Genomic DNA, 14084 nt, shown 5'->3' with positions numbered 1-14084 from the left:
GAGTCGTCCTACTTTAGGTCCCTTCAGAATGATCTTCCCTGACACTTGATCCTGCACAACACAACCAGAACGAGAAAATTGGACATTATAATCATGATCAACTAATTGGCCAACGGATATGAGATTTGTGGAAAGATTAGGAGACACAAAGACATTAGGCAAAGAAGGAGAAATATCACCAATAGCACTAATAGGTAAGGAGGTTCCATTAGCTGTGTAAATTTGTTGATTGCCATCATAAGATTTCACATTGGATAGGGACACAACAGAATTTGTCATATGGTTAGACGCTCCAGAATCAAGATACCAAGGTTGAGAAGAAATAGGAGTATTACCTGAAAGACCAAGGGCAGAAAAGGCCGACACAATCATTTGTTGTACCATTTCTGGAGTAAGAGTGTTGACAGGAGGTGTAGGAACAGAAGTTGGAGCAGGCAAAGCTGTAGAACTCGAAGCACCAACTGAGACATGATAAGCAGTGTCTTGTTTCTTTGCAGGGCGAATAGGACAAGCGGAGATAATATGCCCCCTTTTCTTGCAATAATTACAAAATTTTTGTGAACAATCCTTTGCAAGATGACCAAATCCCTTACAACTGTAGCATTGGACAGAACGCATATCTCTGGGCTTATTCTTTCCTTGGGCAGCATAGGCCACACTAACTGGAGCAGAAGAATTCATATTTTGTTCCATAACTGTGTGCGTTTTGATTCGTTGTTCTTCTCGGAGAAGCTCACTCAAGCAAGCATCCAACGTAGGCACAGGGTCACGATTTATCAGATTGGATCGAGTAGCGTCAAAATCAGATCGTAGCTTCATCAAAAATTGATCTCGCTTGCTAATCTCGTGCACCGTTTGGACAGCTGATAGGGCTTCACCAGAAATACCCGCATAAATAATATTTGAGTATTCAGCCCAAAGATTTTGAAAACCAGAATAATATTCGTCAATCGATAGACTTCCTTGTGTGAAATTAGCCATCTCATACTCCAATTGAAACCTTCGAGCTGCATTGGCTTGATGATAAACCTTTTTCAAATAATCCCACATATCCTTAGCAGTGTTGTAAGGCCGAAGATTCATGATAAAATGAGGCTCAACAGAGCTAAGAATCCAGGTCATGATTTGGGCATCTTTCGTTTCCCACTTCGCCAAATCTGCTTCAGCCGTCGGTGCGGGAATTTTTCCATCAATATGACCCCATAATTCTTTGCCTTTGACAAAGAGCTTAAATTGGAACTCCCAAGCAGCATAATTCTTTCCATTAAATCGAACCAGAAAAGTGTCGACTTTGTCTGAGGCCATGACGAACAGGGATGCAAAGAATGGGTTTTCGAAATCAAAACCAAAGAAGACAAGAGTCTGACGAACGTCAAACCAGAATGAATCGAAGAGCGTAAACAAGCAATAACAAGAACGAACCGTGAATCGAAGCGAACACGATAATCACAGTGACGAGAACGAGATTCACGAACCACCACCGCCTGCGAACCGAACCGACCAAGAAGCGCAAAATCGCGAACAAGAATAGATTCACGAACCACCACTACTCGCGAACCCAAACGACCAAGAAGCGAACAGGTTGAAGAACTCCCACCGATTGCGAACGTCAATCACAAGTTCGAACCAGCGACTGCGAACAACAGTGTGCGGAAAATGGATTCCGAATAGTGTGCGGAAAAATGGATTCCGAACAGTGTGACGAAGATGGAGGCAGCGGAGCTCGATAATAGCGTATCGAAAAAGAAGACCCGGCAGCGGAGCTCGATAACAGGTCGAAGAAGAAGCGGGATGGAGAACAAGAGTGACCCACGGTTCAGAGCGGGATGGAGAACAAGAGTGACCCACGGTTCAGAGTTGTAGCTCTGATACCATGTCACAATATCACGGTATGTGAAAACATACTTCAATCCAATACTCAAGATTGTATTTCAGAATGACTTGTTTTTGATTCTGCAACACTCTTTTCTTAAATAGGCACTGCAGAATATCTTTACATTAATATTCAATAAAGGGGGAGGGATTATAGGAGATTTCCTATTTACATGGAGTAATTGAGAATCCCTAACAGCTAGGTGTTACATGTATAGAATAATCTATTAAAGACATAATCAATTATATTTATACACACTAATAGGGTAAACCAGTTTTATACTTACTTTTCACATTTGACATTGTTGATGGAATTTCCACTTGAAACTGACAGTATAGTCCCAAAGAAAGAAGTATTTTCAGTGCCACAGTTAGGACAGGGGCCCTTTACAGATAAAACTATGTTAGTACTTGTGTTATTATGCAGAATAAAGAGATAGTGCAACAAAAACTGTACCTTTAAAATCAAAAAGTCTTTTACAATTGCCCTTGTAATTGATTGAGCCAGCCACAAAATAAAGGGAATGGCTGCAAACCAAGTTAGAATAAAACTATATGGCTCTGGAATCTGCACTTAACAATTAACGACATTAGCTAAATCATTGAAGGTGTAATACTGCTATTTTCAAATATGACAGCTAAAGTGCTTTCTTATTTGAATGAAGAGGGCAATAGAACCAGCTAAGAATGCTAGAACAAGTAAAAATGATGATATACCTTTATCAGATATGAGATCTCAAATCCAGTCAAATCGTCGATGAAGAAGAACCTAACAATATATAGGAAAAGAATGGAAGAAACCAAAAGAAATCAAAACCTTAAGCAGGATGAAGTTATCACCCACAGAAAAAAAGAGAGTTACTTACAATCCAAGTGCAACCACAGTAGCTGGGGCGTTCAGCAGGAACATCTTCAAGTAGTCAACAGACAGGTCACTGTAGACCTGTAAAATGATGCCAATTAGTAATTAAGGAATTGACATATCTAACACACTTTTTAACTGATCTCTGTCTTCAATGTTCACAGAATGATTAATTCCACATGTGTACAATTGACCACTGTTACCATCACTTTTTGTATACTTTTATTTAGTATTTGAATGATGAAATCCTTAAACTATGTACACACACCTTTCTACTGCGAAGACTGCACCGAGGACCCTCAGCCACAATTTCGCTACCTTCCATCTACAAACATTAAACATTAAAAAGGTTTCACTTTAATCCGAGTTCATTGAAAAGTATTTATTCTTTAAGCAATGAATAACATTTTACTTTTTACATAAAATTTAAATTGATTTGAATCCTTCTTTGATCGTCTAACTTCATTTAAAGTACTTTAACTTTTATGGTGTATCAGTAACAAGAAAACATGACTGTGTTCATGTGAGAATTAATGGTAAACCTTTAGCCTGAGTTTCAAATCATCAAACTCTTTGTCGCTCAGGATTGGTTTTCCGGATACATAGGCCATAGACGCTTCCAGAAATTTTTGCTCTTCCGGACCTACACAGCAACCAATAATGACTCAAAATGTTTCAAGAGTTAATCCTACTGTGAGTGAAATTGCTAGTTCCATGTATATATATACTTAGCATCACAACGGTGCTCCCTTCCCACATGAGTTCTTCCTTAAGATTATCAAATTCCTCGTTTGACATAATAGCCTTCCCCTCATAATAGAATGCCTGTTCCCCAACAAAAACAGAGCCCCACTTCAAGTTAAACATAACGCTCCCTCTTTCATAACGCATAACAAATCCAGCAATAAATAAATAAAAGGGTGTTAAAAAAAGTAGTTCTTTTTATCTTTTTATCTTTTTATCGTACTTGCAGTGCTTGAAGAAACTCTTGCTCGAGTTCACCGACTGTTTTCTTCTCCTTTTTGTCTATGCTACAGTAGGGTAGGATTTTACTATCCACAACATCATCTCCCTCAACGTTGCCTGAAAGAAAAAGAGGAAACGGCGTCGTGAGATGTGAGAGCAATGCATGAAAAGATGATGTTAGAAATAAGACCTTGATCGGCAGTGGCCCTGACGGGAAACAGAAATAGCCGGCGGCGAAGGCAGAAGCGGCGAGCATTGAATTGAAGAAGGTGGAGAGGAGAAACGGAAGTGGAGGAGAAGGAAGAGATTGGAACGAAGGTCGTTGGTCTAGGGGAAGTGAAAGGTTGCGGCTGCAACAGTGTGAAGGTGAGTTTGGTAGCCATGATTATGTACCAACAGAGAATGTGTTGTTTTATGATAACGCATTAGGAAAATTCATTGTTATTTAGGGTTGTTTTAATTTGTTTGGTCGGAGGGAAAGATAAGGCGAGGATGAATGTGTGGAGGGAAGTGCAACGGTTTATTCTCCCTTCCCTTCTTTGATTTTCTTGTCTTCACAGTTCACATCGTGTTCTTGTTTGTTTTGTTTCACTTAGGTTTGTGACTAAGTGGCATGTCTTCGTCATGTGTCGAATTGAAGCCCCCATTCGCTTACTTGTGGCCACGTGGAAATGTTCTGTTGGCCTCGTGTTTGCTGAGGGTTATCACGTGGGCAGAGAGATGATGAATGATGTTCAGAAGACGATGTGGTCACCAAAGACTATATTTATCTGTGTCTCTTCAACCGATTTCACTGCACTCCTTCTCTTCTTGTTTCTCTGTTCGTTAAACTCTCTCCCGAAACACGCCATGAACATCAGAGAATCACACACAGAGATTGGCAAAGAAATAGGAGACTGCGCTTGAAAATTTTTCATTTCTTGAGATTTGAAACAAGAACGTGACAGTGCCGCAAAATTACCGGTGGGGTTACGGTGATATTTGTGTTATTTTATAAAGTGAGGTTTCTGTGCTGAGTTTTTTTTTTTCACATTAAAAACACAATTTTCTGATATTTTAAAGAAAATTTTAATATATTTAAAAAATTTAAAATTAATAATTATCAATTTATTTTGAAGACACGAAATAAATATATAAGAAAATCAAAACTCTGTTTCATATAGTTATGTATTTTATTTATTTATATTATTATTAAGAAAAAGTTGTCAACTAAATATTTATGTAGGGAAAAGGTGACTATGGAGGTGTGGAATGACTGAAAAAGAAATGCACCAAAAGAAATATGACACACAAATAATTAAAAAAGGAGAGAAAATTGGGTAGTTAATGGTCTATAAACAATACAATAATTTATAAAAGTTCAATTTAAGTATGATTCTTCTATCTTGGGGTGACGAAAAAGATTAATCTAAAAGACTATCTAGTTGATCCAGGTTAAAAGGATGTATTGAGATAAGTTTTAATTTTCAGATTATTTTAGTCTATCTCATTCGGCCTGTTAATTTGAAGAGTCAAAATATAGGTTATTATCGATCCGTTGATATTTTTAAAAAATAAAATAAGAATAATAAAAAATATTAGTTTCTTATATTATATATTTTTTAGTATATAATAATACTATAATTTAAATTATTAACACTTACAAATTAAGTTTCAATTATTAGTTATAATTAAATAATTTAACATGTCAATGTAATAATTATTTTAATTTATTTAATTAAAAATTAACTAATGAATTAAAAGTTTAACAAATATTTTATTTAATTAAATATGTTTTCTATTAATATATATATATATATATATATATATATATATATATATATATTGAAAATAAATTTAAAAAGTAAAAAAAAAAAACTTACCCTAATCATGTCTGGTTCGTTAGCCCATCATCCTATACCAAACAAATTATAATTATTGGTCATTTTTATTTGACAGACCAAATCAACACATTTATTTTGAGTTTCAAATATGTAATTTCAAAAAATCCTAAATTATAATACTTGAAATAAAAAAATCATATTTCAAATTATACAATTTCAAAAATAAAAAGTAAAAAATATATTTTGAATTATATAATCTAAAATATATACTTCGCATCCCAGATTATTTAATCCAAAATGTATTTGTTAATAAGTTTCGAATTGTGCAATAAAAATATAAAATTTATATTTCAAATATGATTTGAAATGAAAAATGAATAATATATTTCATATTATGGAATCCAAAATATTAAAAAAATTATCTAAATATACCATACAAATACAAATTTTGTATTATAGATTATCCTATTCGTTAACACGAAAAAATATTTTTCATTGTTCCTTGCTTTTTCTCCTTACTAAATAAGACTTTGAAAGCAATTTGTGTAGATAGACAATGGTGGTGATTATAAAATCCAAAGTCTTTCAATGCAAGCACCGGTCACTGTAACTGAATCCTCTTATCCCTAACTTAGGCCTTCTTGTAGGATTTTGTCACTTTTGGGCCCAGTCGCCTGGACCTCTTGCATTGCTCCAGGTATATAACTTGTGGGGTTTTTCTTACTGCACCCCCAGCTTTTTTATAATTCCACTGTTGCCCTTTTGGTTTGTAGTTACCGACTTTTAGAAGTCAAAATTGTTGGCTTTCAGAAGCCGGAGTTACCGACTTTCAAAATCCGGTGTTACCGGCTTTCAAAATCCGGTTTTATCGATCTTCAAAATACGAACAGTAGTGAAATATAAATAAAAATTTTAGCGGTGCCAAATTTAATTTTTTTATATATAAATTAATTTTATAGTTAAATAAAAAGTTATTCATTTTCTTTACTTAAACCATTTTTATAGAGTGATTCACGTATGTACTTCTCAATTTCTAATATTTCTAAATCATTGAATTTACACAACAGAGATATTCTAATTTCTATTCCAAATTAAGGTTATCTAACTAATTCATCATGTGTAGCAGAATTTGTAGTGCAACCCAATATATATCCATAAATGTTACCATTACAGCAAAAAACACAACAACCTTTAAACTTCATAATTTTAAATTGTACTAATTTGAGTAAAAATATAATTAAGGTCCATGCCAATTTGATAAAAGAATTTCTAAAATCATAATTAGGGTTCATACTAATTTGAGTAAAATTTAATTTGGAAGAAATATTATAGGAGAATAAAAAATTTAAAATACATAAATCATAATAAAATATTAATGATTTATGACAAATATTAAGATAATCATTTATCTACATACTTTTCTTTTTTACTTTAATACTTTCTTGATGACTTATTGAGAAATAATTTATTATGACCAGAGATAAAACCTTAATTGTTTTTATCAACCAACATCCATCAACTTAATTTTTATTTTTAAACAATAAATATATACAACTAAAAAATATATAAATAAATTTATTAGAAATTTTCTTAAACTTAAATATAAATATATAATTATATATAAATATAATTGTAAAATATATAAAAATATATATAAAAAATTAAAAACAAAAATTGGGGTTACCGACTTTTAGAAATTGGTGTTACCGGCTTTCAACTGAGATATCGAATTTCATTTTTGGAGGTGCAGGCTGCAGAAATATTTAATTTATGATTTTTTTTTTATTTTTTTGAAAGATATAATGGTCTTCAAGGTCAAACTTGAAGGTGAAGGAAGACAAATTGGGGGTGCAGGCAGAAAAACCCTAACTTGTGTGAACCTTTTGGTGTGTAGGATAAATCAATGCTAAGAAGATAAGGGCAACATTCTCTTTACACGACTTATGGAGCTGTGGAAGAGATTGTGGAATTAACCTCAATGATCATAAATAAAAACTAATCCATACACCGAAAAAATCTATTTTTATTAATTTGTCAATAATTGATTTTGTTTTAATTCGTTTCTAATGAATTTACTTTAAAATGTGTCGGTAAATTCGTTAATAATTAATTTTTAAAAATTTATCAATAATTTAATTTTTATGAAATTTATCAGTAAATTTATTAATAATTATATTTTAAAAAATATGTTAGTATTTTGATTGATAAAATAGATGTAAATTTTTTTCACTAATGAAATATTTATTAAAAATTAATTAGAAGTAAAAAAGAAAGAAAGAGAAGATGGAAAACAAATGATGACAATAGCCGGGAGAGATGTCGGTGGTAGCAACCATAGTGACAATCATTGAAAAAATAGAAAAGAAAAAACATAAAATATAATATTTATCGATACATTTTATTGATGAATAAAATTATAAATAAATATTTATTGAAAAATAATTATTAATAAATTTTTAACTATTAATAATATTTACGGTTTTTTCCTATCTATCTATAAGAAATGTTTTCAACCGTTAATAATTTTGATTTATAAAATATTTTGATATCAATAGATTTTGCTGATAATTCCCTTTTTTAAGTCATTAGAGTATATTAGAATAATAATTTTTATAATATATTATAATATAACATTAAGTTAACATTACAAGGACGAATATATTCTCGAAAAACTCGATGGCTGGTGGTTTTGGTGGCATGGCATGCATCTAACCCTTATCAACCATTCTCCCATCCAATATAAATTTTATGATATCATTTTTTTTCTCGTTTCTTTAATTAATTTTAAGATCATCTTAATACACACTTAACAAAACCCGTCAAAAAAATAATACAAAAAAGTTTCACACTAACTTTTGATAAGCTTGTAGAATCTCTTTCGAAATTTTTATTATTGGGGCGTGTGTAGATTAATTTTAATTCATGTAAAAACTGACTTAAAGTAATTTAATGTTTTATCATATTAAAATAATTGAGAATTTGAAGTTGATATAAAATGAACTTGTAATGACATTTCTTTTATATTGCGGGTTTTACATGTTTAAATGTCATGTAAAATGTGAAGGAAGAACTTGGATTTTCTTACATTTGACTACTAAAAATAACGAAATATGTTTGGCAGGGTTAAGTGCATCTATCTTATCTTACTATAAGATATTATTTTTTACTTTTTCTTCTTCTCATCTACCCCGGTTGTGTTTACACAAAATATTAATGGAATAATTTATTTATACATTCATTTTATTTTTCAATTTCAAAAAGAAATTACTACATTAGGTGAACTCGTGAATATATTTTTTTAGTGAGTCAACTTCTGAATCCATTGACAACTTGAAATTTTTTTAACATATGTTTTGAACGATGCATGTGAATCTACCACACCCATTTTAGAAAGATCAATGACAGAATAAAACAAATTGGCCAGTTTCCACTCTAAACAGAACCAACTCGAGATTCATAGATACCAAATTATAGCCGACACGACGTCGAAATTATTTTTATAGTACCCGTATATATTGATATCCCACGTATTCTTTTAAAGCAAATATATACACAAATATTGAAAATGAATAAAATAATTTGTTTTATGTGGATAACGTTAAATAGACATACTAATTGATTAAATATATAAATATATAAATATACAAACATATAAATATATAAATAACATTATGTTCCATATTTCCCCTCTGATTGAAAGGAGGCAAAATTGGTTGAATGGAGAATTTATTCGAGGGAAGGAGGTGTAATAAATAAAGGGAGAATATGGTTGAAGAAATTTAGTTTTTAAAAAGAAAAAAGAAAAAAAAAAAAAAAAGAGAGAGAGAGAGATAGAAAGAGAAGTTCGAGAATGGCGATGGAGGGTTAGGCGGAGTGGTGTGCATGCAGATGATGCAGGAGCTTAACCCCCAGTCAAGGCGCGTTGAACTTTTGGTTTGTTGAGGAGCTGTCACGTGATGACCAACGCAAATGGATGGTGACTGTTAGGGAAATTGACAGTGCTGTTTGCTTAGAATTGGAATATAAAACCCAGGGAGAGGAAGTGGGTGTTGAATGAACATTGAAGAAGTGAAGGTTGAAGAAGAAGGTTGAAGATGATGGGTACGGTGGGTCACAGAGTTGAAAGCTTGGCGAGCAGTGGGATAAAGTGTATCCCGAAGGAGTACGTGAGGCCGCAAGAGGAGTTGGAGAACATAGGGAACGTGTTCGAGGAGGAGAAGAAGGAGGGGCCTCAAGTTCCCACGATTGACCTGGGAGAGATAGATTCGCCGTCGGAGGTTGTCCGAGGGAGGTGTCGGGAGAAGCTGAAGAAGGCGGCGGAGGAATGGGGCGTCATGAACTTGGTCAACCATGGCATCCCGGAGGAGCTCTTGAATCGCCTGCGGAAAGCAGGTGAAACCTTCTTCTCTCTCCCCATTGAGGAGAAGGAGAAGTACGCCAACGATCAAGCCTCCGGGAAGATTCAGGGCTATGGAAGCAAGCTCGCCAACAATGCCAGTGGCCAATTGGAGTGGGAAGATTACTTCTTCCACCTCGTTTTTCCTGAAGACAAACGCGACCTCTCCATCTGGCCAACCAAACCTTCCGATTACACGTGAGTTTTCATCATCATCATCATCTTTCTTCCTTCCTTCTACTTCTGATTGATTATATATATAGTTTCTTACATATTTTTCTTTTTGATGAGAAGTGAGGCTACGAGCGAGTATGCGAGGCTATTGAGGAAACTTGCGACGAAGATACTGGAGGCACTTTCAATTGGGTTAGGGTTGGAAGGTGGAAGATTAGAGAAGGAGGTTGGTGGAATGGAAGAGCTTTTGCTTCAGTTGAAGATCAACTACTACCCAATTTGTCCGCAGCCGGAATTGGCTCTGGGAGTTGAAGCCCACACCGATATAAGTTCACTCACCTTCCTCCTCCACAACATGGTGCCGGGTCTGCAACTTTTCTACGAGGGAAAATGGGTGACGGCGAAGTGTGTGCCTAATTCCATCTTCATGCACATCGGAGACACCATTGAGATCCTGAGTAACGGGAGGTACAAGAGTATTCTCCACAGGGGGTTGGTGAACAAAGAGAAGGTTCGAATATCGTGGGCGGTGTTCTGTGAACCCCCGAAGGAGAAGATCATCTTGCAGCCATTGCCGGAACTTGTGACTGAGAAAGAGCCGGCGCGTTTTCCTCCCCGCACTTTTGCTCAACATATTCACCACAAACTTTTCAGGAAGGACGAGGAAGCTGTCTCGAATTGAGTGATTCAATGGCTTCCGCATACACTCTCACATAACATTGCACTTTATGTTTGTCTTCTTCTGCACTTTCTTAGTCCTTATGGGTTGTACTAATAAAAAGACCACTCATCTGGTCTCTCTCCTCTTGTTTTAAGTTTGTTTCACCCCCTTTATTAAATATATTATTTTTCTTTATTCAAGTTGTTTTTTTATCATTATTATAAGATAATACTTTTAACTTACTTCCGATTATTTTTAATTCATCCTTCGATTCTTTTTTTATTTTTTTAATAATATGATAATTTAATGGTATTTAAAATAATGAGTTAAAAATATATCAAAATATCCGTTCTTTACTTTTCTAATAAAATATATAAAAATATGCGACATACTTTATTTAAATAACGCAGTCCTCCACCTTCATTGTTTTTTTTTTAATGAACAAATTCAAATATATCGATCAAAATGGATATTAAAAAGCTTACTTGGAACTGTAAAAAAACTTGTTTTGTGATTTTTATGGAAAGTATCTCACTTACAATTTAAAGTTATTTCAAAGATGGCTCAATTTTCAAACTACTCGGTTTTATCTATCTAATAAATAATAAATATTATGTAAAATAATTAAATCTAAATAATAATATACATGTGTGTTAAGTTGCTGAAAATTCTTTAGAATATTTTTATTAAAAAGTTAGGGATAATTTTCCTATCAATTATGATATATGATATCGATCACAAATTACATTTTCAAATGTATAAAAACAATTCATATAAATTCATTTTATTTATGAATTTTTGTGATTAACACACAATTTGTAAATGTTCGGGTTTGATTTTTATTAGTTTTTATACAAATATGGATTGATATAGGTTTACTCTTTTAATTCATGTGATTGATTTATGTAGGAGAACATATCTAAAGGAAATTTTGTATCATTACTTGGTTGTTCAAATACAAAGAAAAAACAATATTATACCTGGTGGAGTAATATTAGTAAATTTTAACCACTTCAACTCAATTCTATTTTATGTTACTATTTTAAAAATACTCTCATCTTTATACCTAATTATCATTTACAGTAAATATAACCCAGGATAAGTTAGAAGAAAATACATATTTATATAAAAATTTCGACACCTAAAAAATATGTCTAAATTTGGAAAAAAAGTAAAAAAAAAGAGATTGTTTAGTCGAAGAGAAATATGTTAAAATAACTATAAATAAAACTTGTTTATCTTGCTAAAATAAGTTAAAATTTAAATATTAAAATCCGATATTTTTATTCATTACTATTGAATTTTATCATTTAATTATATTTATACATTATTAAGTTTTGTTAAAGTAATACTATTTTTAATCGTTTACATTTATTATAATTATTATTTTAGTAAACCATTTGATGGCAAGTGTTAAGATATGCGACGTTAAAATTATACGGTATAAATACATATTTGGTACCCAAACTTTTTCGGAAAGTTCAATTTGGTACCCGAATTATAGGAATGTTCAATTTGGTACCCAATTTTATAAAGCATGAAATTTTTATTTTATTTTTTTCAAAAAATTTAAAAACTGCCACGTGTCAGTTTATCATCGTGCCACGTGGCAGCTTACAATCATGACACGTGGCAGTATAATAGTTGTTTTCAATTTAGTACCCCAATTTAAATTTTTAGTTCAATTTAGTACCCTAATTTTTTTAAATCATCCAATTTCGTCATCTTCCATTTGAGACCAAATTAGTAAATAAGCTTAATTACAACCTATATATACATGTTACAATAACTTTTTCTAATATATACATAAAATCATTTCACCTAAATACTTAAATTATTTTATTTTTTACATTTTAACCTTTGTAATTTTTTACAACCTAATTTGAATATTTAGGTGTAGTGATTTGATGTATAAATTCAAAACAATTATTTTAACATGTTTATATAAGTTATAATTAAGCTTATTTACTAATTTGGTCTCAAATAGGAACGGACGAAATTGGATAATTTTAAAAAATTTGAGTACTAAATTGAACCAAAAATTTAAATTAGGGTACTAAATTGAAAATAACTATTACACTGCCACATGTCATGATTGTAAACTGCCACGTGACACGATGATAAACGGACACATAACAGTTTTTAAATTTTTGAAAAAAAAAGTTAATCTTTTTGAAAAAAAAATAAAAAAAAAATTTAATGGCTTGACACGTGTCCTGTACGGACACAGTGTTAACTCCAACTTAACAGAGAGTACCAAATTAAATCTCTTTAGAAGATTGAAGTACCAAATTGAACATTCCTAAAGTTCGGGTACCAAATTGAACTTTCCTAACAAGTTTGGGGACCAAATGTGTATTTATACCAAATTATATTTATATTTAGGATTTGAAATCTCTTAACTCATTTTACTTTTATTTTATATTAGAATAAAAATACACATTAAATCCATTTCAATTATAAATTCTAGTTGAAAAATTATCTTATTAGTTTGTCGAGTGTTGGGACTTTATATTGTTTTAGAACTTTTTGCGTAATTCTAAAACTGTTATGCAGTGTAATTATATATTTTTATTTTTCTTTTAGCAAAACTTTACTACAAGAGGCAGGTTTAGATTGGATTAAAAAATTTTAAAAAATTCAAACCAATTGTTTTCATTAAATGTTGATTAATTTAAATTTAAATATCTATTAAATTACTGTTACTGGTGTTACCTGGAAGTACCTACACCACAAATCACGAGAGCAACTCCGTGTTGTCTTTTTCATAATTTTAATTTTTCTATTTAAAGTTATACTTACATTTAATTTTAAACAATAATTAAGACGGATGATATTTGTATTGAAGTAATTAATTTTATTCAATATTATAAAAGTAAAAGAAATAATTAGTACAAATACTGTTTCACATTTATTATTCTTTAAAATAGACGTGAAGGAATTGTTTTTTACTCTATCCATATTTTTTTCCATTTTAGAATAGAGATATATTTATTTATTTTATTTAAAAAATATTCAATTATAATCTATTAGTCAATTTTATGTATGATTTATTTATTTTGGTTACATCAACTTGATAGATACATACTTATCTTAAAAAATATCTAATTATTTAAAATATAAAATATAATATAGAAAACAAATCAGAAGTTAGAGTAAAATAATAAGTATCTAAATTAGATACGATTTCTTTTTCAAATTGAGTGACAGAAAATACAAATTGAATAAACTTGATAGAAAAAAATAATTTTGTAAATTTAAAATATTAGAACAACTTATAAATATATAATACCATCATTTAATTAGGAATGAATGGATAAAAAAAAAGGA

At 31.4% G+C, this 14084-nt stretch overlaps 1 protein-coding gene across 1 annotated transcript; it reads left to right on the top strand.

The window, feature by feature from the left end:
* The first annotated feature begins 9562 nt into the window (after positions 1 to 9562).
* On the top strand, positions 9563 to 10954 carry LDOX (leucoanthocyanidin dioxygenase). The gene is made up of 2 exons (XM_028057636.2): positions 9563 to 10117; positions 10214 to 10954. Exons 1-2 carry the CDS (start codon positions 9618 to 9620, stop codon positions 10773 to 10775), a joined length of 1062 nt encoding a protein of 353 aa, XP_027913437.1. The 5' UTR covers positions 9563 to 9617; the 3' UTR covers positions 10776 to 10954.
* The last annotated feature ends 3130 nt before the right edge of the window (positions 10955 to 14084 follow it).

Source organism: Vigna unguiculata, chromosome 2 (genome assembly GCF_037176805.1).
Source record: "Vigna unguiculata cultivar grain cowpea cultivar isolate G323 ecotype 2 chromosome 2, ASM3717680v1, whole genome shotgun sequence".
NCBI classification, from domain to species: Eukaryota; Viridiplantae; Streptophyta; class Magnoliopsida; order Fabales; family Fabaceae; genus Vigna; species Vigna unguiculata.
The sequence above is the reverse complement of the archived record's forward strand: the minus strand, read 5'-3'. Positions and strand labels throughout refer to the sequence as shown.

Excerpts from the sequence above, each read along its gene's own strand:
- LDOX (XM_028057636.2), top strand. The coding sequence starts at position 9,618 with ATGATGGGTACGGTGGGTCACAGAGTTGAAAGCTTGGCGAGCAGTGGG. Across the intron at positions 10,118-10,213 it reads ACCAAACCTTCCGATTACAC|TGAGGCTACGAGCGAGTATG; the intron begins GTGAGTTTTCAT and ends TTTGATGAGAAG.